This window comes from Rhynchophorus ferrugineus, unplaced genomic scaffold, assembly GCF_030347505.1.
Source record: "Rhynchophorus ferrugineus isolate W39M unplaced genomic scaffold, kcgeb_rfMv2 rfM4, whole genome shotgun sequence".
NCBI classification, from domain to species: domain Eukaryota; kingdom Metazoa; phylum Arthropoda; class Insecta; order Coleoptera; family Curculionidae; genus Rhynchophorus; species Rhynchophorus ferrugineus.
In genome coordinates, this window is record NW_027472583.1 from 34,478,810 (window position 1) to 34,504,466 (window position 25,657).

The 25,657-nt window shown below is 31.9% G+C and overlaps 8 protein-coding genes and 1 long non-coding RNA gene across 15 annotated transcripts in view; 4 read left to right on the plus strand and 5 right to left on the minus strand.

The window, feature by feature from the left end:
• The window catches only part of LOC143195138 (uncharacterized), a 110,336-nt gene that overhangs the window by 46,176 nt on the left and 38,503 nt on the right, over window positions 1-25,657 (plus strand). The gene's annotated exons all lie outside the window — the stretch shown is intronic.
• Window positions 95-6,358, minus strand: LOC143195128 (uncharacterized). Of its 2 annotated transcripts, none has more exons than XM_076402023.1 (13): window positions 5,943-6,358; window positions 5,627-5,765; window positions 5,475-5,571; window positions 5,319-5,415; window positions 5,167-5,264; window positions 4,794-5,001; window positions 3,826-3,989; window positions 2,576-2,725; window positions 2,340-2,450; window positions 2,133-2,212; window positions 1,745-1,961; window positions 1,505-1,692; window positions 95-1,450 (listed from the first exon to the last, which is right to left on the minus strand). In XM_076402023.1, the coding sequence occupies exons 1-13, from the start codon at window positions 6,086-6,088 to the stop codon at window positions 1,265-1,267; spliced, it is 1,881 nt and encodes a 626-aa protein (XP_076258138.1). In that variant the 5' UTR covers window positions 6,089-6,358; the 3' UTR covers window positions 95-1,264. The 2 variants fall into 2 exon arrangements, with proteins under 2 accessions (XP_076258138.1, XP_076258137.1); XM_076402022.1 differs by having other exon boundaries at window positions 2,133-2,257.
• Dtwd2 (DTW domain containing 2) lies at window positions 11,184-12,104 on the plus strand. 2 transcript variants are annotated; one of them, XM_076402037.1, is made up of 2 exons: window positions 11,184-11,368; window positions 11,426-12,104. In XM_076402037.1, exons 1-2 carry the CDS (start codon window positions 11,283-11,285, stop codon window positions 12,102-12,104), a joined length of 765 nt encoding a protein of 254 aa, XP_076258152.1. In that variant the 5' UTR covers window positions 11,184-11,282. The 2 variants fall into 2 exon arrangements, with proteins under 2 accessions (XP_076258152.1, XP_076258153.1); XM_076402038.1 differs by having other exon boundaries at window positions 11,227-11,364.
• On the minus strand, window positions 12,095-13,245 carry LOC143195136 (DNA replication complex GINS protein PSF1). The gene is made up of 3 exons (XM_076402046.1): window positions 12,785-13,245; window positions 12,667-12,731; window positions 12,095-12,618 (listed from the first exon to the last, which is right to left on the minus strand). Exons 1-3 carry the CDS (start codon window positions 12,854-12,856, stop codon window positions 12,159-12,161), a joined length of 597 nt encoding a protein of 198 aa, XP_076258161.1. The 5' UTR covers window positions 12,857-13,245; the 3' UTR covers window positions 12,095-12,158.
• On the minus strand, window positions 13,331-14,690 carry LOC143195131 (coiled-coil domain-containing protein 130 homolog). The gene is made up of 3 exons (XM_076402029.1): window positions 14,249-14,690; window positions 13,936-14,196; window positions 13,331-13,880 (listed from the first exon to the last, which is right to left on the minus strand). Exons 1-3 carry the CDS (start codon window positions 14,558-14,560, stop codon window positions 13,413-13,415), a joined length of 1,041 nt encoding a protein of 346 aa, XP_076258144.1. The 5' UTR covers window positions 14,561-14,690; the 3' UTR covers window positions 13,331-13,412.
• LOC143195130 (transmembrane protein 39A-A) lies at window positions 15,077-18,066 on the plus strand. Of its 2 annotated transcripts, none has more exons than XM_076402028.1 (8): window positions 15,077-15,800; window positions 15,854-15,993; window positions 16,058-16,156; window positions 16,213-16,444; window positions 16,494-16,671; window positions 16,725-16,855; window positions 16,911-17,127; window positions 17,324-18,066. In XM_076402028.1, the coding sequence occupies exons 1-8, from the start codon at window positions 15,540-15,542 to the stop codon at window positions 17,377-17,379; spliced, it is 1,314 nt and encodes a 437-aa protein (XP_076258143.1). In that variant the 5' UTR covers window positions 15,077-15,539; the 3' UTR covers window positions 17,380-18,066. The 2 variants fall into 2 exon arrangements, with proteins under 2 accessions (XP_076258143.1, XP_076258142.1); XM_076402027.1 differs by having other exon boundaries at window positions 16,911-17,123.
• On the minus strand, window positions 17,773-19,759 carry LOC143195129 (tubulin epsilon chain). 3 transcript variants are annotated; one of them, XM_076402024.1, is made up of 8 exons: window positions 19,644-19,759; window positions 19,256-19,591; window positions 19,028-19,208; window positions 18,728-18,976; window positions 18,525-18,665; window positions 18,401-18,474; window positions 18,086-18,342; window positions 17,773-18,036 (listed from the first exon to the last, which is right to left on the minus strand). In XM_076402024.1, the coding sequence occupies exons 1-8, from the start codon at window positions 19,666-19,668 to the stop codon at window positions 17,881-17,883; spliced, it is 1,419 nt and encodes a 472-aa protein (XP_076258139.1). In that variant the 5' UTR covers window positions 19,669-19,759; the 3' UTR covers window positions 17,773-17,880. The 3 variants fall into 3 exon arrangements, with proteins under 3 accessions (XP_076258139.1, XP_076258141.1, XP_076258140.1); XM_076402026.1 differs by having other exon boundaries at window positions 18,401-18,471; window positions 19,644-19,758; XM_076402025.1 differs by having other exon boundaries at window positions 19,256-19,588; window positions 19,644-19,743.
• Window positions 20,091-21,584, plus strand: Vps60 (Vacuolar protein sorting 60). The gene is made up of 6 exons (XM_076402045.1): window positions 20,091-20,281; window positions 20,334-20,512; window positions 20,575-20,713; window positions 20,763-20,886; window positions 20,939-21,045; window positions 21,103-21,584. Exons 1-6 carry the CDS (start codon window positions 20,213-20,215, stop codon window positions 21,151-21,153), a joined length of 669 nt encoding a protein of 222 aa, XP_076258160.1. The 5' UTR covers window positions 20,091-20,212; the 3' UTR covers window positions 21,154-21,584.
• Window positions 21,479-25,657, minus strand: part of LOC143195127 (intermembrane lipid transfer protein VPS13A) — a 60,947-nt gene continuing 56,768 nt past the window's right edge. For both annotated transcript variants that reach the window (XM_076402020.1, XM_076402019.1), the window contains exons 40-47: window positions 23,500-24,057; window positions 23,229-23,425; window positions 22,962-23,121; window positions 22,443-22,728; window positions 22,206-22,393; window positions 22,007-22,149; window positions 21,824-21,950; window positions 21,479-21,765 (exon numbers count right to left, since the gene is read on the minus strand). In XM_076402020.1, the coding sequence (XP_076258135.1) occupies window positions 21,631-21,765; window positions 21,824-21,950; window positions 22,007-22,149; window positions 22,206-22,393; window positions 22,443-22,728; window positions 22,962-23,121; window positions 23,229-23,425; window positions 23,500-24,057 (1,794 nt within the window). In that variant the 3' untranslated portion in view covers window positions 21,479-21,630. The remainder of the gene's footprint in view (window positions 21,766-21,823; window positions 21,951-22,006; window positions 22,150-22,205; window positions 22,394-22,442; window positions 22,729-22,961; window positions 23,122-23,228; window positions 23,426-23,499; window positions 24,058-25,657) is intronic.

A 25,657-nucleotide genomic window follows, 5' to 3' on the forward strand; every position in this document is an offset into this window, starting at 1 on the left:
AATTAATGGTGTTTGATAGTCATATAAAAATATCCTGTTTAATTTATGTTATATTTTAGACTAGCATTTATTTAATGATAAGAAAAAGCATGGGTTTATGAAAGAATCTTTATTTTGACTTACACTTACTCTAAGAGAATAAAATCACAGATATATTATTGTATAGAACTAATTTTAAAATAAAAACAATTTACAGTGAAAAAACTATTGGACAAAAGAATATAATGTAAATTTGGTAATGGTGATACTTGCAATTCTGACATAAATTACAATTTGGATAACAGAAATAAATAAAAGAATAAATTGGAAACCAAATAAAAGTAATTGTTATTGTACACTGACATCCACACATACTGACTGTACCCGTGGATACTTTAACAAAAATATAAACACTATAGTACACATTTAAGATTAAATATTTTACACAACATTAAAAAAGTTACACTAGTCATAAAAATATTTCTCAAGGCTGCACATATTCACTTTCTGTTATATTAAAAATGAACTTTCTATATAAAAACAACCGTAGAAAACCCTTATGCTACAATGGATAACAGATTTTGAATGATATGCTAGCCTAATTAACGGTTCTCTTTTTTTTTATTATTACATATGTTGAGGTATAGTGTAAGAAAAATGTTTCTCCAAAGTCTTTTCTTTGTCAAACACCTGAGGATCACCTCATCCAAGGAAGATCCTCCAGTTTCAACAATCCAGACTTAACAGTATCAAATTGAAAGACTGGCTTTTTAATGGCAGCTTTGCTAAATTGTTCAACTATGGTACTGTATAAAAAGTAATAAATGAAAAAATATTCATGGGTTTATTGTTAAGAAAAAATTAAGTAATCTGATAGCCAATAAAGTTAATTCTTATTTAACCTAGGGATGCAGAAAAATGATAGAAATTTTTTTCAAATCCATTAATATATCGATATTTTCAATAAACCTTTAAAATTAATTTTTTGGTACGTAATTTTAAAGTTTCATTTAAAATATCAATATTTTTTGACCTAATATGATTTTTGTTTTCCAATCTTTTTTCTGACTGTTGCAAAAAAATATCGATATTTTTTAACATATGGAAGCCGATATATCGATATTTAAAAAATCGATATTTTTCAACACGACCGACATCCCTAATTTAACCATCCTTCACTATTCATATCCTCGACTCACTGTTCTGATACTAAAAGTAGAAATTGATCTAAAACATTTTTAACTGTAAAAGAACAATTTATGTACAAGTAACAATCCTGGTCACATTATGACATGACGTCAATCTCCCTGGGAGATGCAAGAGCTGGCGGTACGACCTGCGGTATAATGTTGTGCGAAGGAGAATTGCCCAACGGTTGCCTCACTCGGTTTTCGGCATTTTCTCGTGCTTCTGTGGTCGCTTGTTTAATCGCTTCCTTATAAGGACCTTTTTTCTTTTTATTGTAACGAACCTACAAGTTCAATCGTCAATATAAGTTGAATATATCACGGCAGTACTTCAAAACCTTGAAGTTATCTAGATAATGGCTTAGTTGATCACACTGCATCAAACTAGACGTCGAAGATCCATACCAAGCTACGTGCGCTTGTGGTCCCTGAGTGTTACAACTGGTTATGGTAAGAATTTTGCCCGGCCACCATGGGAAACCGTGGATCTTGCCCCAAACTACATCCCCCACTAATAATCGAACTCCTGGAAAGAGACCCGATCATGCTCGGAAACCTTTTGTTTTATGATCACTTACCATCAGCTCCCAGAGCACTTGACATTTTTTGTGCGTTAATTCGGAGCATTAGTGGAGGGTTGGGGGGAGGAAAATCGGGCACTTGCTCGTCGGAACTAGACGTATGGTCTTCTTGTGCTGAACACGAAGTATAGGTATTGTTCAGTCGTTTCAAGTTGATTGACAACTTCTGGGTGATACACTGCTCTTTGGTTTCTTCTTGCGTTGAACTGCTTACCTACATATAAGTTTTGAGGAATCAGAGACTCAGTAAAACTTAATGCGAAAATTTAACTAAAAATATGTGAAAACGAAGACAGTCCAAAAGATCTACAATTATTGAATGTGTTTAGACAATAAATTATAAGCGCAACAAGAAAAGGTAATTAATTTTAACTACTCCCCTTACCTCACCCTCTTTATGTTTTCTATCTTTGTCTTCTTTGTGTTTCTTTTTATGCTTCATCTTGTGTTTTCTACGTCTCGGAACTGTAAGTTCAAAAGGTGATATCATGTATCTTGGAGAATTATTACCTAAAATAACATATATTTCGTGCGGTCTTAATTGCGGCGGTTTGATACAAAAATACTAAAGCTGACGATGAGGGATCCTTACCTAAACCCTGTCTCGGAGACGTGCTACCTACAGTATACCTAGGACTTGAACCTCCCAAAGTATATCTAGGCGAAGCCGCAGGGCTTGTTAGATACCTTGGCGAAGCTCCACCTAGATGATCAGGTAAGAAATCGATTTAGGAATTAGTATTATATGTATATATATATATATATATATATATATATATATATATATATATATATATATATGTATATGTATATGTATACAATACTGACCTAAATATAACGGACTGCCACCTAAGAGCACCTTTCTACGGGCTTCTTTCTTGGCTCTTTTCATCGCCTTCCTCGCAGCTTTCGTGTTGGGAATAGACCCTCGACTCGTAACATTAATGTTCTCCTCAGAATCGTCGTCAGTGATATTTTCTAATTGGAAATGGAACGTTACTATAATCTTTGGCACTATAGTGACAACATATTGTCACAAACTAGCACCCAAAAAGGACCCAAACCCAACAATTTTTTTGCTACTATAGCAAAAAATTTAATACTCTGCTACTAATACTTAAGATATGCTATAGCGTGCATAAAATATATAAATTATAGAGGTGAAAATTAGTTTACAATTATCAATCTGGTTGACAAAAAGATAATTTTGGCTATCATAACTATAAAACATGGAAGTATAAAATAAAGCAAAATTCACGTTTATATACCACGTACAAAGGTAAAGCTGCAATTACTAAGAAATGAAATACATTAAATATGCTCACAATAATACCTCTCCATCCAAACTTTAAAGACATATAGTTATCGTTATGAATACCGTCAAAATAAAACCGATCAGCGATATCAATATCTCTTCGGGTTGAACATGATCATTTTTGCTTGTAAATGTTTATTGAGCACAAAAAATAACTCCACGTAATACACTGCCAAGTTTGCAGATTAAGAAGGATTTACTACAACTTAAATAACTTAATAATCTTAAATAACTATAATTTATCAGGCACTATTCATCCATATTTCACAAACTAAATGGACATGTAGAGAAAAATAGTTTTTAAAACACTTAATTTTCGAATCACAGTAATTGTAGCTTGATCCTTGTGCTTTGATAACTTTATTCTTCTCAGTGAATTTTTAATCAGAAAAATATTGACGGTTGAGCCGTTTCATAACTGAGGAATAATACTATAGCCGAAAGAAGGTTTCTGGGAAGCATCCCAAAATACACACTTTTCCTGTATGTTATCAAATGTTTAATACTATTTGCGACATTATTTATATAAATAATATTACCAAACAATCATCTAATCTATATGAGTATTATTGAAAATACTTTTTAGTCAACCAAATATAAAATGGACAAAAAAATAAATAAACAGGTTTTTAGATAACTGCAAAATGTGAATCAGTTTCATAAAGAAAAAAACTAGCCGATCAGAGGTGTCAACAGGAATCTATTGAAACTTAACTGTTGCTCACAAAAAAAAGAGAAAAACGAAAGATTTAAATCAAGTAACCTATTTGAGCGGGTATTTTCAAAACTGTTCCCTCTCCCTGTGGTCCGTACGATATTTTGATAGTCCTGGTATTAGGTAATAAGCCGCCCGCGCTGGCAGCTTGATCTGATGTAGTCGCAACAACACTATTCTCTCCCTCTAACGCGGCCATACACCTTTTCTTCCTATTATATAAAATGAAAACCATCAGAAGAACGCGATATTAATACAAAAAGGCAACCTTCCTCTTGCTCCAATGACAAAGTGCAAAAAGGTTTAATGCAGTTATCTTAAAATCAAATCGATAAAATGCCGTCGCTTATCAGTAAAAGAATTATGTGGGGATGATTAAAGGTAAATATTGTCGTGATGGAATTTTTGTACCGTTCATTAGTTCTTTCATTCAGCCAGCACTGGTTACGGATGGAACTTCAGCAGTTTGGAAACAAATGAAGAAACAATTAACACAATCATTTGACTTAAAATTAATTTTATTATTCACATCACAGCAATTTTTACGTAACAATAATACAATCTTGATACTTTCAAGTGATACATTAAAAAAACATTTAAATTATATATGAGGAATGTTTTATGGCACATCTGAATTTTCGTATTTCTTCTCATAGTTTCTATTTCTTTATGATTTAATCAACTTGAAGGAAATTATAAATTTAGATGCAATTATTTTAAAATATTTAAAAGAACCTGTGTATTTTTTACTGAACAATCTTCATACATATAATCACTGCAAAAATTCCAGCTAAAATTCCTGACTCATAAATTTCCTAAAAGTTAGCATTAATCATGTTAATCCCTCCTGTTAATTTTAAACAATTTGAAATAACACTTACTGTGTGGGCTTTTATACATGTTAAAATTGAACTATGGATGTTATCAAATATCTTTTATGAATATTTTTCAAAAGAGCAATAGGTTGGTTTTTTTGTATCATCTACATATCAATCATAGATTATTATTGGTCCTACCTTGTCCTGCGAGCTGCTCTGAGCACTTGTGTCTGTGTTGGCTGCTGAAAGACGGGCTGTTTGGTCGCGGTAGTACTTTCTTCAGCCTGGGAATGTTCTTCGGAATGCTTTATTAATAATGGGTCTTCTTGAGGCTCATTTTCGATGGGACCACCAGGTAAAGGCTTTTTAACCGACAATGAGTCTGCATCAACCCAATTTGGATTTTCTTAAAAAGGCATAATGTTAGAATCTCAACGTGGCATATTGCATTCAATTGTTCATATTACAACTTATATTTATCAACAAAAGAGATTAAATTAGCATTATTATTCATACTTTTATATAATTTGATTGAAACAAGAGCTACTCAAAAACATATACTATAACTTACCAACTTCTTTGTCTTCAACAACTTCTGACTTTTTGTTAGACTTTTTACATGTTTCTTCAGATTCATCTTGACTATAACCTCTTAATTTTCTTTTTGCACTAAAATACACATACAACTGTTGTAGGCACAATATATATTAAATTGATATATACCTTGTGATGGGGCCATTGCTACCTCTCTTTGTTGAAAGTTGTACTGGTGGCGGACTATTAGCTGTTTCTGAGGATTTCCTTTTTCTTGATACATTTTCTATAAAAAAAAACCTTATTTGACTTAGAAATACTCTAGAATAACACAAAATTAGTCACCTGAATTCTCATTACAAATTCCTTTGCACTTTGAACACAAAACTTGTCTAGGTCTTAGTCTCACTGTCATTTTACTATTTTTATATTTACTAGGTACCTAATAGATCAAAATTATTAATGAATTATGCCAAAAAATATCTAAAATCGCTAACCTGAACACTTTTTTTCTTAGGTGCATTTGGATCACTATATGCAAATCTCTGACTAACAGCATAAAGTGGATCATCATCAGGGTTTTTAGAGGGTGTGTTAAAAGCAGGATTTATGAAAGGTACACCACAAGGCAAATTTCTACAAATTGAAATGTGAAAGAACCTATTCTTATATAATGATTTAATTATTAATTAACTACATTAAAACTGGCTAAAGACAGATTATTGAAAATTCTACTACGATGTATTACTTATCACGGTATTGAATATTAAAATGCAAATTGAAAAAGGATAATAAAACATAACTCTTTCCTACCTTTTGGTTGAGTCCAAAAGTACCCCTTTAAATATATTAAGGCCAAATTCGTATGTTACAACTAAAATATCGGGTAGAGCTTCGTCTACAAAGACAGAAATCATTGTTTTTTTCAACAAAGTTATATCCCTATTCTGGTCGGCCATATTTGTTAATCAATCTGGAATAATTCTCCTTTTGTGTTCAATGAAATACCCTGTATATTCACAGTCTATGTCTCAAATAGTACAACTTTTCTAACTTGTTTTTGTTCCTATTACAGTTGCCCGTGCACTGAAAATTCGAACAATAAAACACAACTTGTACCATTTATTCACAAAGAAAACAAAAAATCCAACAAAATATAACCTCCAAATAATTAACAATTTTCTGAATTTACTTTCAGTTACTGACGGATGACATATTCCATTTAAATTGGTTTATGAGGTTGGTAGCACATACGAATTCACAACTATTCTTTCTCTAACTTTTTCATGACAAATCATATATTCAATTAATAATAATTGAAATAATTAATGTACCCAAAATTTATCCAAAGTACACATTAAAAAACAAAATAATGACATTTTTTAAATTTCTAATTAGTTTTAAATAATGGGATAGATTTTAATAATTTATATAATCGAATCATAATTACGAATACATTAAAATGATATATATATATATATATATATATATATATATATATATATATTATGATAATCGATAAATCTCGATTTATAATCAAATCCACTAATTATATTTAATAAAATCGACACAGTCGAAAAACTCGTTTCACTCCTCGAAAAAAATCGTTCGGTTTGAATCGAAATCGAATCGATATAAAATATATAATAAATATATAAAAAAATATATTAAAAAAGTCGAAATATCATTTGAATACATTTTATTTTATATGACTGTATTTTTACACTATTATACAAGTAATCGCAATTATCAGAATACTGCATATAAAAATCAAACTCTTTGACAAATACCTAAAAATTGCTGTTGTACACATTTCTATATTTATATATATATATGCTCTAGCTATGGCTGGCGATTTATTGAATAGGTTTTTGGAACTTTGTATGTCGACCGAAAAACGAGAGCTTAGTGATATGCCGCATTAAACCGCAGTGAAGTAAAACTGTAGACAGTATCTAGACTGGCTAACGCAAAGGTGTTTGCATAAGAGAAAAAATTCAGATCTAAGCCGCCGAGGTTTACGATGACGACGAATTTGAGGACATGGAAGATTATTATTTCGATGGGGCTTAAGGAAAATAATAAAAGCACAGAATCAGAACTAATCAGCCAAGAAAAGAAGGCCAATCCTTAACCAAAACTACGAAAAACTACTTTACGGTTCCCGAAGACTTGGATAATTATCATCAAGTACAAAAAAGATCGAAGTGTAAAGGAGAGGTGGTGAAAAATCAAATCTTAGACGAATTGTATACAAGTCCCGCACACCAAAACCAGATCCCAAAAACTCGGGACAAAACGTCTAGTTGGTAGTAATCTTCTGAACCGGGACTAAACCTGAAATTAAACTACAGGAAAACAACAAGATTTTTGGAAGAGATGAACTATCCCTTCCACTTGTTCGCTGCACTTGAAAAATGTCATCTAAAAACGATTATTCTTGGACTGATCAAAACAATAAGAGATGGAGAGATCAGGTCAGAATTGACGGCCAAAGCTTCATCCCAGTCTTGATCAAGAGATAGTTGGTAAAAGCGTGAGACGCCATAACATTTATACAGATTGGAATACCATGGGATTGCGCCAGGAATCTCGTATTCCAATAATGTAAAAAATATGAGAAAACACTAGCCACCTGATCAATCTACGGAAAAGCAACACGCAGCTAACCTCACTCCCTATTTTCTATTCCCGTTACCGCAATAGCCTGAGAAAATAAAGTAAGCAGAATCTACCACCCACCAGAATCTTAACCCCCTTAGAACCAAGAAACCAAACAACTGAGGGTAAGATCGAGAGATATAAAATATCTGGGCTTCTCGGCAAATATTTTAAGGTTTCAACCATTTTTCTTCTAGAGTGTCGTACAGGAAACCTTTATTTCTTCAAAGTTTTCATTTTCAAAATATCGGTCCTCGCCCTCTTCTTCAAATACCGAGGAGAGCTATTTATTAATTTAGACGTCATTACGTACGGGCAATTAGCTTTATAGCCTCATTCATCTCAGGTCTTTTTCCGATCAATTTTATGTTAATTATTTTATGATCTACCATCTATACATAATTTTATATCCACTATCATCTTCTATGGTGACATTTGGATAAATCGGCACAACTATTTTGATGCGCTGTTGGAAACTTTTTAGCGCAGTGCTCCTTTAGGTAATCCGACATAACTCAAAAGGTCCTTCTTCATTCTCTTGGGTATGTATTAAGCATTTACCTCTTAACCCAGGCAACTTAAAAGGCTGTAGCAGGTAATAGAGAGGGTTATAGATTTAAATGGTAAAGTTAGTCACATATAGTCCTTCCAATATAATAGCCAATGCAAGTCATCAAAATTTATAATGCAACGTTGCCGCACCAGATTTACAAGTTGGCACCAGTTTTTATGTATTTTGACTCTTACAACAAAATACAATGTAAATAAAGTAATGAAACAAAAATAGCGTCATAAAATATAATTTATTTTAACATTATTGTTGATCTAATGCATATTTAATGAAAGACTTAAACTACAATTAATTAAACAGCCACAATAGATGGCAGGTTAGAGTTGTTTTATTATATTTACCTTAACATATGACAACGGTGTAACCAGTACCTATGCAAATCGACTTTTATATGCCGAATTGGTTACATGATCGGACTCATCCGACTTCATACTGTCTCTCTTTAATTAGAGTAATACTAATTAGTAGAATAAGAAACAAAAATGCTTCAAGTTTAAAAGGAATTTTAGGTTTTTTCTAGATGTACCGGAAAATCACTACCGGTTTACTAAAAAATGTCGTTAGGCTTAAATATTCAATGTTATGATCTGACACATAACAGATCAATTGAAAAGTCCCCGGCCTACCATAGTAAAACATATTTTTTTTTGGCAAAATTAGTTTCTTTAATTGAACACAATTCCCTTTAAGGGTGATACACTGATTATAGCGATCCTCCAACTTTTCGATACCATTTTGGTAGTACGATTTGTCCTTTGCTTCAAAATAAGCTTCAATTTCGGCGATCACCTCTTCATTCGACGAAAATTTCTTCCCAGGCGCAAAAACTCTGGTTTATTACGCTTGATTATCTTCAAACACTGCTCCGAATCATCAACTCGTCGTTGTTTTTGGTCAAAAGTGAGCTCGCGCGGCACCCACTTTGCATAGAGCTTTCTCATAGCCAAATATTCGTGAATGCTATGATGTACACGTTCAGTTGATATCTTTAGAGAGTCTGCTATATCATTTAATTTCAATTTACGATAAGTCAAAATCATTTTGTGGATTTTTTAAATGTTTTTGGTGGTAACAATCTCTCTTGGGCGTCCAATGCGTTCACCGTCTTAGGTACTCATTTCACAACGTCTACACTTAGTATACCAATCCTCGATGGTTAATTTTCCTGCGGCAGTGTCCGGAAACTCGGCATCAAGCCAACTTTTTACTTCAACTGTATCTTTCCATTCAAAAATCAATATTTTATGAACTCGCGAAATTCTTTTTTATCCGTTTTTTTTTTCACAATAACAGAAGTTACTTCATTCAAAATGCTATAATTCACAAACTAATGATCCGACAACTGTCAAATTTATACACGCATCTTTTGAGGGTTAGGGTTAACTAAAAAACATATGGATTTAATTCTAGTAGTGCCATCTATATGTCAGGCCGGGGACTTTTCAATTGAACTGTTATTTCATTTTATTCTACTGTTATATTTTGTAAAAGTAACACCGTCATAGATTTATAGCTCCTTGAAAATGCAAATTTCGTGCTGAAAATGTATATTTGCGGCACGCATTACTTTTCTTATTTAATTAAAAGAAAAAGGCCGCTGAAAGTCGTCGTTTGGTGGTAGAAACTTACGATGGTAGATCGAAAAAGTTTAAGGATGCGAAACTGCAATAGTTATTAGATGAATACCAAACCCAAACAACAAAACAATTGTCAGAATTTAAATGTGTACCAAGAAACGATTAGAGTCTGATTACGAGCGAATGGGCGATTATCAGGAAAATCCAAAAGATGGAAAGAGGAGTGCCTCTACGTTGTGTGATCAATTAAATGGCAGGCAAATAGAAAATGAAAAAATCGTCTATGAAATGATGACATCTATGATGAATAGTAACGGGTAATTAAAAACGCAAAAAATCTTGGTTATCACCTTTAGCCGGCCGATCGACTCCAAAGCCAAATCGTTTTGGTCGCAAAACAATGCTCTATGTTTGGTAGGACCAGAGTGACACCTAATCATATTTATCGAGTGACATCGTAATACACCATTTACGATTTTTGAAACCTGATGAAACAGTTAAAAGTGATCGCTGCCGAAAAAGTGAACAAATGATCAATTTGAACTATGCATTGATCGAAAAACGTCTATAATGGACTCGAAGATACGGTAAAGTGATTTTACAGCACGATAATGCGCCGTCTCTTAAAACAAATCGGACAAAGGAAGCGTTGAAAACCTTCAACAACCAGACCTTGCCCCGTTCGACTATCGACTTTCCGCATCAATGGGATACGCTTACAGAGCAACACTACCAATTTCGAAAATTTAAGCTTTTTGTTGTGTCTCCGAATATTAATTTGAGTGAATATTGTACATAATTAATTTTTAGTTTTTTGTTTTGTTATTTTGTCTATATTTTGTTATATAATTATTTCTTCCCAAATATTATTAAAATGAGAATATAACATATTTGGTATCATTATTCCATTCCATTTTTTACAAATCGAAAATAATTAAAATTAATATAGATATAAATATATCTATATATTTTATACATACATATTTCTTAAGTTATCGTTATATCGATATTTCTCTATATATTCGATATCTAGTGACCAACATCCCTACTTCTATGCCGCGTTTGGAAATGTTTTACATAAGCCTGAGGTCAAATGTAATAATAATGATATGATGACTATTTCCACCCGACTATTTTCACAAAATACTGTTCTCAATAATTTAGGATTATAGTGCTAGGAATAGAGATTTCTATATTTTGTGAGCACCTTTTTGGCTATGTCGAATCTAAAATAGTCGAGTGTTTTTATTCGATAGTTCCCAACGCTAATACAATCTATAACAATTTAGTTTTGACAAGTTTATAAATTGTAGTTAGAGTATTATTATTTTTTTATGAGTGGATATGGATTTAGATCAAGAAATCCTTATAGATTTATGCGGTCTTCCTATAGAACCACCAAAAATGCGCGAAATTTGTAGTCAGTGTCAGTAAGGGTATTATAATTTTTATTCAAATTTTAGGAATTATCCCTTATGTTATTTCAGACGACCAATGACTGTTTGTTATTGCGATTCTCTGCCTAGTCCTCCACTTTGCCCTTCCAGCAGGATTATTTTATTGCAACATCCAGCGGAAGAAAAACGATGCCTTAGAACAGCTCCTATGCTAGAATTGGGTTTAAGTGACGGGAAGTGCCTTATTTTCAAAGGAAAAAAGTTCCCTGGCGTTCATCATGACTTATCAGAGATTTTGAGAGACCCAAACACCTTGCTTTTATATCCAAGCCCTAATGCTTTAGATATTGCAACTATAAGTGCAGAGAAATGCCCTCAAACAGGGTATAATGTTATTATATTGGATGGAACCTGGCCACAAGCAAAAGCTATTTATTCTGCAAATCCTGCATTACATAAATTAAAACAAATAAAATTACTAAATAGAGATACTAGTAACTACATTATAAGAACTCAACCTGCAGATGGTTGTTTAAGTACTTTAGAAACAGGAGCCATTTGTTTAAGCTTATTAGAAAAAGATAGTGTTTATAAAACTAAACTGTTAGAACCCTTAAAGCTAATGTGTGAATTTCAGTTACAAAATGGTGCAGTGTCTCATCAAAGTAAGGAATTCTTAATTAAAAACAATAGTTATCCTAAGTTAATAGGGAAGAGACTAAACAAAGTGTTAAAAAGTGCTGAACAACTAAAATGCAATTTTAGTTAAAATGTAGTGCAATATATTAACAAAATAAATACATGAAAAAAAAGCAATGTTGATTTAAACAATATGTTGGAAAACACCTTGTGTAATAAGTTCTTCACATTCACTTCTTGGTAAATAATGTCTACTGTCTTTCTTCAATAGTAAAATGGTACCATCAGAGAGTTCAAATTTTCCATAATCCATTAGACATTTGACTTCAATATAAAGAGATTTTGGTGGTCTTAGATCTAAGCATAAGTTGAGACCATTTTCTCCTATTGATGTCATGTATTTTGCAAAGCTTCTTGAGTACTTTGTAAACCATTCAATTTCATCTGAACTTAAATTGGTCTTAATATCTTGTGGTAATATACTCCCAAATTCCCATCTCATGGTTCTTAAGGTTTTTAACCGGTTATAATGGTATGCAAGAAGACATCTTACATTTCTTTTAACGGCAGAACTGCCAATTCTTAGTGTTGGGTAAAGGGCATTTGCATAACCGGCGATACTCGATTCGTTAGCAACAATAGCACTAAAATACTTTCATTATTCTTATTCAAAGTACTGTAGTAACACTTACCCATCTTCTTTATTTTGTTCATGTAGTTGTTTTATTTCAGTACAAACTTCTTTGACTAATTCGGTCTAAAATTGAATATTATAAAGCTAAATTGGTTTTAAATTATTTAAAGACTTACATGGTAAGGAGGAAGGACTTCCTCACATCTTGAAAGTTCCTTTATTAAATTACAGGCTTTTTCAGCAAACATATTTGAAAGCTTAGTAAATATACCTAGAGTAATATATACCGTAGAGAAATATAGTCTGATGATATATACTCTATGTTTGAAAATTCATTAAATTGTTAGTGAGGTTCGATTATTAGTTACCGAAAAGAATATATCGATTTGAATAATAAAGGGATTACTCGACTTATTTAAAATTATATTTATTATAGTAAAAGTATTTCTATTGTATAGAAAATTATATTTATTTATTATATTTGTCAACTTTTTTAGTGATTGGATAAAAATGTTTTAACGAAATGGTAATGAGTGAATTTTAATATCGATCGATATGTCCATTACTATAATTAAAAGCTATTTCCCGCCAAAACAATGTTTTTTCTAAGGGTTACGTGCACAAAATAGAGTGTTCAGCGTTTTGTGGTTATGTGGTTTTATGCGTTTTAAATTGGACTGTCAAAAGCAGCTGATTTTTGACGTACATAAATCAACATAAACTTATGAAAACAGTGGTTTATTTTGTTCTGTCGTAGCCTTTATATACAAATAAATAACTTAATATATATAATGCTAATTATTCCTAATCAGAATCGCTGCTGGATCCGTAATCACCAACTAATGAGGAATTTAGTTTTGTTTTCTTATGTTGTTGTTCACCATTTTCTGACTCTTTTCTTTTTGTATTGTTAACACATACTTCATTATCATTTTTATCAACATCATTTCCACCAGAGTTATTTGTATCCCCAGAAATGAGATGTTTATTACTTTTCTTAATGATTCCCAAATTCAACTTTGTGCTACTTAACATTTTAATAGCATTATTCTCTTTTTTCTTTGAAAAATTACTGGTAGGTAGGGAGCTTTGGAAAATTATTTTTTTTCTTTTTTCTTCTAGGTTTTCTTGACTACTCTTAACTGGTTTCATGACAAGCAAACTGGCAGTGTGTTTGTCTTCTTCCCTTTCTTCCAGAAGTGGTATATTTAATCCGATGGTCCTTAATTTAAAGTTATCTTTAGATTGGTTTATTTTATCATAATTTTGTTTCTAAAATGACAAAAAAACTGTGAGGTTCTTTATTTATAGCTACAAGATTAGTTACCCTAAATATTGCCCTCAGCCTTTGGTTTGCAGTATAACAATCTGCCCACGTATCTTCATTTCTGTTAAATAATTGAACAAGCCTTGGTTTAGAGCTTTCCATTACATTTTTATCTTCTGTCCCATGTTCTAATTTATACATTTGGTCATCAAATAATCTCTTCTGAACTTCTTTAGTTTCAGGCACCACTTGACCATTTTGTGTAGGATCCCAACGGTTTTCTTGTCTCCTTGCTCCAGACATGATAATATAATCCAGATTCTATATAAATTACCTTTAATATAATTTAAAGTTATATTTGATATTGACTTACCCCTGGATCTGCTCTGATAACAAAGTGGTTATCGCAAAGATGGCACTTCATTTTAAATTCATAAACTGGAGTCGTATAATACATTCCAACTTTAGTTTTTTCGGCGTTATATCGGACGCCCATTCCGATGTGATTCTTGCACCCGTCGCACCATATATTATAGGGCATCTCAAATCTAATAATTATGATACCTTTGTCTATTTTTCTGGCTCTTTCTCTTAAAGCATGTGTCCCCAAAAATTTATTAAGCCCCCCAACTTTGGGATCATAATCAGGGGGATAATATTTGTTAGTTCCTTTTCTTTCGCCCATTGTTATTAATTTTTGTTATCTCTTTATAAGAACACTTTAATTCTAATAACCACAGAGAACTGTAATGCTAGTGACCATTTAATAACTTTCAAATAGTTTAGGTTAGAGACACAAAATATTGACAATAAAATCCTATGTGTTTTGTGGTTAGAGATAGCAATCTTCTTCTACTTTTGTAGACCATTGTAGGAATGACGTTCACACAATTATTTCGACTTTCGAATATCGATAATTTATATATTAAAATTTTGAAAAATTTCGATATATATTGATTTCGATATATTACACATATTTTCTAAACCAAATTACTGAAAATTGACATGATGCTACAGAAATGAAATCTTGCAACAAAAGTTCCTTACTCACTATATAGATTTTTGTGATATCGATATTTTATTTTGTACATTAAAGTTCGATTCTTTCATTTACACTCTTATTTGAAGTATCGAATGAAAACAAACCAAAAATAATATCGATATTTTTCAATCTCCCTAATTGACACTACGTGTCGCAAAAAGTTACATATGAAAGCCTTTAAAAACGATATTTGAAGGAGCGTAGCGAACTTGTTTGGAGTTTTCTCCCTTGATCATCAAAATAATTTTGCAAAGAAAATTAATGTTTGAATGTATAAATAAAGATATTTGTATATAAAAATATCGATATTCTTTTTGTCACGTGTTATTCTTATTCTCTATAATTATCGTAAACGACATATCGATTTTTTTTTCGTGATCGTTATCTCTCACTCATATCGAAAAAGAGGTTATTTTTTATAGAATTCTACCTACAGCAGTCAGCATTACATGTTTTGTCAGTTTTGTTTTTCTGTCACAGATGTTTTGTATGTTTTGTATTTTGTTGACATATAGAGACCGAAGTGTCAGTTTTGTGTTGCTTTATTTTTACGATCGTTGGGTAAAAGCAACGTATCGTTGGGGGTTTTATTCCTAAGGTGTTAAAAGGATAAAGACGCATAATGCCGCCGGGTCCTCGTAGACTATCGAGAGCAAATCGCAGTCAAAACGACGGATCATGTTCAAAAAATCCGCCGATAACACCCGCAATAGAACCACCGATATTACCAAAACATTTTCCTTTTCCGAACATTCCTTTGGAGAGCGATGTTTTGTTCGATTTTTTAATGGCTATTTTCGCTATTATTGGGATGGGTTTACAATTTTTAAACATGTATAAATCAGTCTGGTGGTTACCACAGAGTTATACTCAAAATACTATGGTGGGTATATGAATACATAGAAAATAAAATCTTAATTTACACATTTATTTTAGAATTTTTATTTGATTGATGTAAATTTGGTTGTTTTTATAATAATTTTATATCTGAGAAGGCTATATTTTCATATGGGTCGTAAGTTGATATCTAAATTATATTCCACTAAAAGTGAAGAAGAACTGAGCTCATTAACAAGGTAACATATAAGTTACTCATGTGCCTTATGGGTGTTTATTAATGTTATTTGAAAATATTTTCAGGTACATACTATCTATGTTCTATGCAGGCATAGTTGGTATGTCAGCAATCATAATTCTTGGAAATCAGCAAAAAATAACAATTTTATATTTATGCTATCCGTAAGAAATTTACAATATAACTTATAATCACCATCACACTACCAATTTTATTCCAGATTTCTAGTTTATGTTATATTATTTGGTTTACAAGTACGCCCATTTTTTGAAACTGTTTCTTGGTGTTCCAATGGTATTCCACCTATACATGCTTGCAGTTCTAATCCAAGTGACATCAGAAAAGAGTGTGAACTCCTCAAAAGTAATTTTAATGACAGGATTAAACAGATTTGCTTTACATCAGCTGTTAATGCATACTATGGTGGATTTGTGCCATTTTGTTTTGCACAGGTAGGAATAGTATTGGTAATGATACATAATTATTTTATTTATATTTCAGCCACAATTAGTATTTGATAAGAATTGGTGTTTCCAACATGTGGTATTTATATTTTGGAGCAGTTTCATCTTTTCTCTCTGTTATATGTTGTCATTAAGGTACTGGGATATTACACATAGATCAGTGTTACATCTGGGTATGTGGGAGAAAGTGGCCCCTGGTAGAAATGTAATTTTAGGTATAGTAGCAATTGATGTTTTATTTCACTGTAATACTTATTTTATTTGATAGTGCCTAGTGAATGGAAAGATGATAAACTATGGCCTGGTGGTGTTCTTGTAAAATATGAAAAGTCGACATGGAGGGCAATGGGTGACTGTAATTCTAATAAACCTGGAGATAAAAGCCTCAATAGATATTATGTAAGTTTTTTGTTTATTTATGGTTGGTTCCTAGTTACTAGTAATTTTTTTTTAGAAATTGTGTATTAGACCCTCACACCTTCTGCTCTTAGTGCTGATTCTTCATTCCTTGATGATACTGTATCAGATGATTGTTTTAATCAAGACTAGTGTTTGGTACAAAATTATTTCTGTAGTTATAATGTTACTCTTCAACTACTATGGAATGTACAAGGTGCTCAGAGATTTCCTGGTCAGCTACAGCTTTTATAAGCCAAGCGAAGATAGCGTAAGTATGTGCAAAGGGTTTCTTGTACAGACTAACCAACAAAATATCGCATCTCTAGCTAAACTAATAGTGTTCAGTTCATACGCTTTCAGTAAACAGCTTTACTCTTGATTAGCATTTTTTTTAGGTGGAATCTGAGCGATGCTCGGTTTTTCACCTAAATAGTCTCTTTTCGATTAAACGAAACTGATTTGTTCAAGGGCGAAGAGAAAGACACATTCAACTCAATAAAACCCCCCACCGCAAGTTCATTTGATTCCAACACTCCCAAAACCAGGAACGCCTCCAAGGGTGCCGATTTTTCTAAGCATTTCAACGAAAACTATTTCGACGAGGAGTATCAGGAGGAAAGATGACGGATGTTAAAGGCTTCCATTTTTCTGATGATCATTTGGGGAACTGTGCTTGTTTGGATTTTCATTGCGCTTTATACCATTACTGGAGGATTTTCTTTGGATAATGTTAAGTTAATGTTGGGTTGGATAAGATGTAGGATAGAGCAGTTCGAGTATTAGATATAATGATTTAGAGAGAGGGTTTGTGATACTGAGTTTGTATGATTTTTGTTATAAAAATAAAAAAGGAAATAATTGTTTTCTACTTAATATGGATAATAAACTAAACAAGATGGTAGTTATAGAAAAACATGTAAAAACATCAAGATATATATAGGAATAAAAAATATCACGAATATGAAATATAAAATTCAATTTAGTCTTTTAGTTAAAAGATGTTCGGTACCATACAAAATCAGCGCTCAGTCTTCAAACGATGGGGTCAGCCTTGGTACATTTATGGGGCAGAGTTTTTCAACTTCTTTATAACTGTTTATAGCATTTAAGAGAGATTCTCTTGATTCCGTAAATAGTTCCGAATCGAAATAGTTGATTTTTGTATAATGATATAAATGTGCCTAAAATTTTAATAAAATAGCGTAAATTTATTGGTATCTTTCTTCATACCTTTTTTGTATATAATCTATTGTATTGGCTATAAATATGATCAAACAGATTACGGATTCCAGTTGTGTTGAACAAAGAAAATAACGCCATATTTTGATCATTCGGTGGAATACTACATAGTCCAGATTTGACTGATTTTTTTGACCAAACAGCAAATTTTGCTTTAGCTTGCAGTTTTTCCGTGTACGTTTGTAAATCTGTCAGGTTATAATTGCCTCGACCAATGATGGTAGATGACAGGAGAACAGATGTTGAAGCTAAAAACAAGATATTTTTGTCAGTGACAAACCCATAAGACAAATAAAGTACTGTTACCTAATGGATCTACTTTAATTAATTGATTAGATCGATTACATGATGCTAAAAATTGTTCTTCCTTAATCTGCCTACTAGAAAAAATATGTGACTTTTTACTTATTTTAACAAATAGTTCTCTTACTTGTTACTATGCATATTTTTTGTGCTGTGACTGTAGAAATGATTGAAACCACTTGTTAAAAAATTCATTTGAGGGAAAGGTATCATGTTGGTGTTGATTTCATTCATGTCAAAATTTAAACTACCTGGAAATCTTGAACCACTAAAAATGTAATCAATTATTATTCTCAATAATTATTCTTTCAATTATTATACTATATTAACCTAGTTAAATGAAGCAACATTTCAACTATGATACTGTTCATATCTTCAAAAGGTCTGAACATTGAACTGTTTTCACTCTTATATGGAAAATTGTTTCTATTTTTTCTAGACACTATATCCAACAGACATCTGTTCTCAACAGGAAAAACACATGTTGCATGTTGAAGTAACTGATTTGTGGCTAAAGCATTATTGTATGGACATGTAATAACATCTTCTGTACCTGTGGAATATACACAAGATACAAATCTACAATATTTTATTTACATCATTCAATATAAAAAAAAATAAAACATTTACTTTTCAATTTTTGGATAATAATCAGTGAGCAATCTTAAAATATAGGTTCCTAGTCCGGATCCTGTTCCACCTCCAGTGGAAAAAAACATTAAAAAACCATGTAAACTATCACATCTTTCAACAACATGTCTCAACACATTTAAAACTTTTTCTTTATAATTAGGCCCATGTTCACAAAATCCTAAAAATTAGTGTTAAGTAAAAATACAAAAGTTCACTCTTGTATACCTTCAGCCCAATTATTTCCAGAACCTGGATAATTTGTTAATAAACAACGATCATCAAAGAGCCCTCTCAATGAACCTGTCCTAAATCTTGCTACAACACTATCTTCCATATCGATACAAATGGCCCTTGCTTTAACCTTATTATTGATAAGCTCATAAAACGAAGTACATCCATTAGATTTTCTTGTATTCTGTATAGTTAAAAAAGATGAAAGCGATCGTTGTGTAATACTCGGCGTATTTGCTGGTTTGGCGCTATTATTGTGTAATGAAACATTATATTCTTTTAGAATTTGGGGCCAATAAGCGCTACCTATTTGGTTTCCGCACTGACCTACTGGAATAATCAATTGTTTAGTTAATGTCAAGTGTATATTAATATATTTTACCTTGAATCGTAATAAATTCACTCATTTGTGTTGTTTTTACTGCTTTAAAACAAATAAAAAAGTGTTAAAATATATTTAAACCTCACATTTTAGAAATATAAACAAAACAAATATAAGATGAGGCCAAAAAATATCGATATTTTTATACGATACTTTTCGATATTTTTTGAACAAAAATATAATAATATTTCTAAACATTATAAAAAAAAACTTTTAATTATTTTTAATAAATATTTTAAATCGGTACTAAATTGTAAATGTTTATTGAATTTTGGTATTTAATTATATACGTTCGTTAAAAATATAGCTATTTAAAGAAAAGTTTGAGCCAATATATCAATATATCTTTTGTAAAATATCGATATTTTTCCTAGTTGATGCAAAAAGATTAGATATTATTTTCTCCGATATATCGATATTTAAAAAAACTTCAGACATCCCTAGAGTTAGTAAAAAGAAGATTTTCGAGAGAAGAGTTGTGTAAATTGACGTTTATTTATTGTTATCAATTTTTAGCAGTTAGTCATCTTTTCCAATAAATTATTGTTACAAAAAATTAACTACTAAAAATGAATCGTTTATTTGGGAAAGGAAAACCAAAAGAACCAGGCCCGAGTATTTCCGACTGTATTGCGGGGGTAAAACATCCTATTTTAGGTCGATTAACATTTGATTTATTTGCCTTATCAGGTTGATGCTCGAGCTGAAAATGTTGAGAAGAAAATTAATGCTCTCGAAAATGATCTGCGAAAATTTAGGGATCAAATGTCGAAAATGCGAGAAGGCCCAGCTAAAAACGCAGTTAAAGCTAAAGCTTTACGTATCTTAAAACAGAAGAAATTATATGAAAATCAACTTGATAATTTAAGGTAGCATTTACCAATGAATATTCATTTGTTATTTATTTATGTATATAATTGTATATTTATAGAGGACAATCATTTAATATGGAACAAGCAAACTTTGCAGCACAGACTTTGAAGGATACTCAAACTACAGTGGTTGCAATGAAAGATGGAATGAAAGCAATGAAAAAGGAATTTAAGAAAATTAATATAGAGGATATAGATGTAATATATTTTTATGTAATAATGCTATTTATTAATGAGTGATTTTTAGGATGTTCAAGATGAATTGGCTGATATGTTAGAACAAGCTGATGAAATTCAAGATGCCTTAGGAAGATCATATAATACTCCTGAATTGGATGATGATGAATTGGCTGCAGAATTAGATGCCCTAGGTATATGTACGTTTCTCATTATACAGTGTTATATAACTGGCATGCATTGTAGGTGATGAAATTGCTTTGGATGATGATCAGAGTTACTTGGATGATGTTTTGAAAGCTCCAGAAGCTCCCAGTAACAAACCAGAATCAAATAAGGATAAAACTAATAAGGTAAGTTTTGTTTGTTATGACATCATATTGAAATCGATACCATTTATTTGTTATTAGGATGGAGTGCCTGTGGATGAATTTGGTTTACCACAATTGCCTAATCACTAAGGATGATGAAACTAGTTAAGCAAATGCAGCATTTTATCTCAAACTGTTACAACATTTAGTTGAATAAGAGCATAAATAGTAATGCATTGTTTAAGTTTTATGTATATATTGTAGCTTTAAATATTTTTCTTACTTTGTAGATGTAATCTTAAAAAGTAATTATTTTTTTTGTTTCAAATCATTTAGTTTTTCATTATTCATATTTCTGTTCTATTTGCTTTTCCAAAGCAATTACACAACTTATCAGTAAGAAATGAATATGACATTTTCTATTGGTAATTAAGATAAGGTATTTTGGGACTATGACAGAAAAAAAACAACCAAATACCAACAACAATATCCTAAAATAGGAATTTTTTAATAATATTTGTAGCATTATATTTTTTACACTTAAGTACATCATTATTTAATATAATCTATGCTGTATCGCATTTTATTGAGTTAAATTAAGCTTGAAGTGGTGACACTAAATCGGCATTAATTGTCAGTCAGTGTGAACGATTTATCCTCCATGCTGAGAATGATGGCCTGCTCGATTTTTTCGTGTAGCCACATCAGTAATTCCTTAGGTCCTAAAATCTTTATTTGTTGTTCGCCGTTTAGATTCTCGTTCTAAAAATATAAATATGAGTTAAGATGTTCGTTGCTTAGCCCAGATACATGTTTTTACTTGTCTCATGTTTAATATGAGTTCAACACAATTTATTTTTGGCAAGGAAATTATATCATCCAAATCGACCATCCATTCCACTTCCCATGGTCCCCACAAAGTACATTTGTTTGCTTTGATGACATGTCTGTAAACAACAGGTTACAAGTAATAACACTTTCTGATATTTTAATCGTTGCTCACTCCAAGGATACGAGTACGATGGATTTGCCAGTTCTGTCAGTTGCCGCGTGTGCCCAGTAGGTGTCGCCACCAAATCTGGAGTTCCCAATTTTTTCCAAAAGGTATTGTCCCATTGATTCATACGAAGAAAACGGCGTCAAACCCTGGAAACATATTTTCAGATATAGTTTAAATCATCAATATTATTAAGTAATTTTACCAAGACATTGCGATATCGACTTAATCTTTGGTGCACTTTAATAGGTTCTCCTAATAATGACGCTCTTCTTAATGCCTCTTTCGCTAATTCTACACTATCTGATTTGTCATCAGGATGTCTAGTGATTAAAGAAAACAAAGCCTTTCCGGTTGTCTTAAAAAACATTTCTCCATCGCACTGTATATTTGCTGAAAAATATTCTGTCACTTTTAAAATAATTTAACTCCAAACAGTTACCGTTGTGATTTTTCACGAAAAGTTGAGCCAAAGCTAAGGGTACTCCTACTGAGAAAGTTTTTCCACAGCTAACTACAATTTTTGGTAGAATATCTTCGCGTTCACTTTTGCTTTCACTACCTCTTTTTCTATTTGATTTTAGTTGAATCAATTCTAAATTTAAATTAGGAAACACCTCAATAACAGATGTTTCTACTGCAGCAGGCGACATCGTTATGTGACCCAATAAACAGTGAGAGGCGTACATCACCGATTGTTCCGTTGCGGGGTAAATCATAGGATTAATCTAATAGAGAAATTTGCATTAAAAATGTATTATAACTTTTGTGAATGTGAAAATTGTGCTCTAATATCTAAATATCTAAAACAGTTTTGATATATGTACTATTACACAAGAAAAAATGCACGTTTTTATGATTTAACAATGTTATTAAATATGTCAGTTTTTAATGAATTTGTTTACATGAAAACTGACAAGTGTTGGCGTTCTAGTAAATGATACTGAGTTAAATAAATTACCTCGGTTCCCGATTGTATTGCAAATGTGTTGACCAACACTTGTAAACCGAGGACTTGCGAGTAGTATTGTTGCAGAAATTGACAGGCTACTTGATCTAATAACTGTTCAATAGCTGTTGATAAATTGTGATATATGTGCACCGAATCAATTGAAGTTATTCTAAAAATGACAATGTGGTTGTTTATTATACCTTTGTTGTGTAATAAAATATACTACAAATTTTGTTCTAATATTAATATCGATACAATTAAGGTTTTATTTCTTACTTATGATGTACTCCTTCTATAGGCATATAGGGCGCCATATTATAAGGAAACAGATGGTCCATAATACGGTTTAAAATAGTGTTATTGCTAAAGAGACTCATTTGAATTCTGTTGGAGATATTTAACTGGATCCCGAAGCTCGTCAAGGACAAATTTTCAATGTGGCATGGCTTTTGATAGGGATCACTAGCTAAATCCTATTGCGCGGAAAACAAATAATGGCTGAATTTTGATATCTGATTTAATTTGAATCTTAATGATTTTTACTCACGTTTAAAGACTTGGAACAGATACTTTTCCTGATCGATGACATATCAACCACGTACGCTCCTGTTGAACTGTAGTCTCGTCCGAATTTCTTGTTCTCCTTAAGGAGCTCGCCAACCATTGCCCAGAGATCGTTCTCTACGTTTAAATTTAGGTCTTCTACGTCGATTTTTACGTAACGGTAGTTATCCGATTCCTGATCGGTTTGTTTCAGGAAGGTCATTTTGAAAAACGGCCTGCTGGTGTGTTTCTCCATGTCTGATTTGATGAGCACCGGCTGCAGCACTATGCAGTTACTTTTTTTGTTTTCCATCTGAACGTGGTTTAGCTGGAAGTCGCTGTAGTGAAATTTGGTTGAGCGTCGACTATGCCAGCACAAGGCCGGCGTATATGTACGTCTCATCTCGGCAAAGAACGGCTTCAGCATGAACATCTTCTCGAAATCAATATGGACGTAGTCCTTGATGTGACATTTTTTCAACGAGTGTGATCGTCTGTACTTGTCCTCGATCCAAGAGGCGAGTTCCAGCGTTAGAGTTTTCCATCGTTGTCCAACGTTTACCTGTGGGTGATATAGATCACAGATAAAATATAGATTTGACTTTATATGCAATTTTGGAGAAATTTGTTGCGACTTTCAATATCCAGATATCACTATTTTGAATTTATTACTTGTTCTAAACGCTATGGGAAGAGCCGCGAAGGCATTTGATTGGTTCATCTCACTTCTATAGTGCGTATGTTTTTATTTAGGGTGCCATTTTCAATATGCCGTACACAGGGAAGAGTGGGCTTAGTTTTTATACGGTTTAATGATTAAATTATTAGTCATTAGTATACAGGGTGTCCAAAACAACCTCATGAAAGTTTAATTTATCCTAAAACGAAAGTATTTTACCGTAATGCACTAATTTTTCTTTCATACGATTCCCCATGTGTTATGTAGTATTCTGTTAAGTTTCGACTCTATGCTAACTCATTTTGTCGCATTTTTAGGATGTAATACAAACGTAGCGCCATTTTGGTGCTGTTTCGCCAAGCAAAACGCCAATGTTGTTCGTTTGCTCAATGTTGCGTAGTCGAATGTTTCTCAGTATTCGTTAAATTGTAGACCCTGTGCGTTCGGGTAAAATCGGATTTTGCAATCGGAAATAATCACTGGGAGATCGCCATTTTTGACGCTACCTGCGAAAGGGGTATAAATAAATAAAAGTCATAACAAATTATTTTAAAAATGGAAGTCCAAAAGTAAGTATCCTTTGATTTTTTGATTGATTTTATTTAAATTATTTTGAATAAATTTATTAAAATAAATATTATATTTATAGAGAAAATTTGATGTGTCAATTCTGCAAGAAGAAATTCCTGGGTATAATCCATTATTTCAACTAACATTATGAGAACACATCTACAGTACGTCAGCCGCCAGCTAGAGGTAGTCAATTTATTAATGGAGTTTGTCCGGCAAGAATAATACCAAAAATTGCATTGACTGGTAACAATTGGAAGTATATTTTAGGCGTTACATGTTTTAGTAATAACATCTATTTTAAGTGAAGTATCCCTTGAATATACTGACACACATGCGGGGTATAAATATGAGATTTGTTACAAAAATGGACAAAAGCCGAAGAGAATAAACACAAAGATCAATTAACTGCAGGTCTAACTGGTGATAGGATTTTGCAGAATGCTAGAGTGGTAGAGAATAATACACTTAAGGATAAATGTGCTGACAAGAGTTGACAAATCGTTTCATAAAAACACATAAAATTAATTGTTAACGACACCCTAATGATCTAACAGCTACTATTCTAAAGGTAGAAAAGTGGAACAAAGAGCCTTTCTATTTAAAATAAAATAGGTAATGAATTCATGTTTTGTACAGTGAGTCTTGAGTCATTCTAACAAGCAAATTGAAAATAACTTTTCAATTTCCATATTTTTTTGCAGATTACCACAAAACTTTCCATGAATATTTGTTAAATCCCAATAAAATTTTACAATTCAATATTTGTTTTTATCCTTGTCATTCATTTACTTTTGTAATTGTACCCTTGTAAACTATAAAAAGTGTATATATTATACTTTAGCTAAAATAACAATCAAGTCAACATACATATTACTTTAATACACTTCCATTCATGTTTGTTCTATTCAAT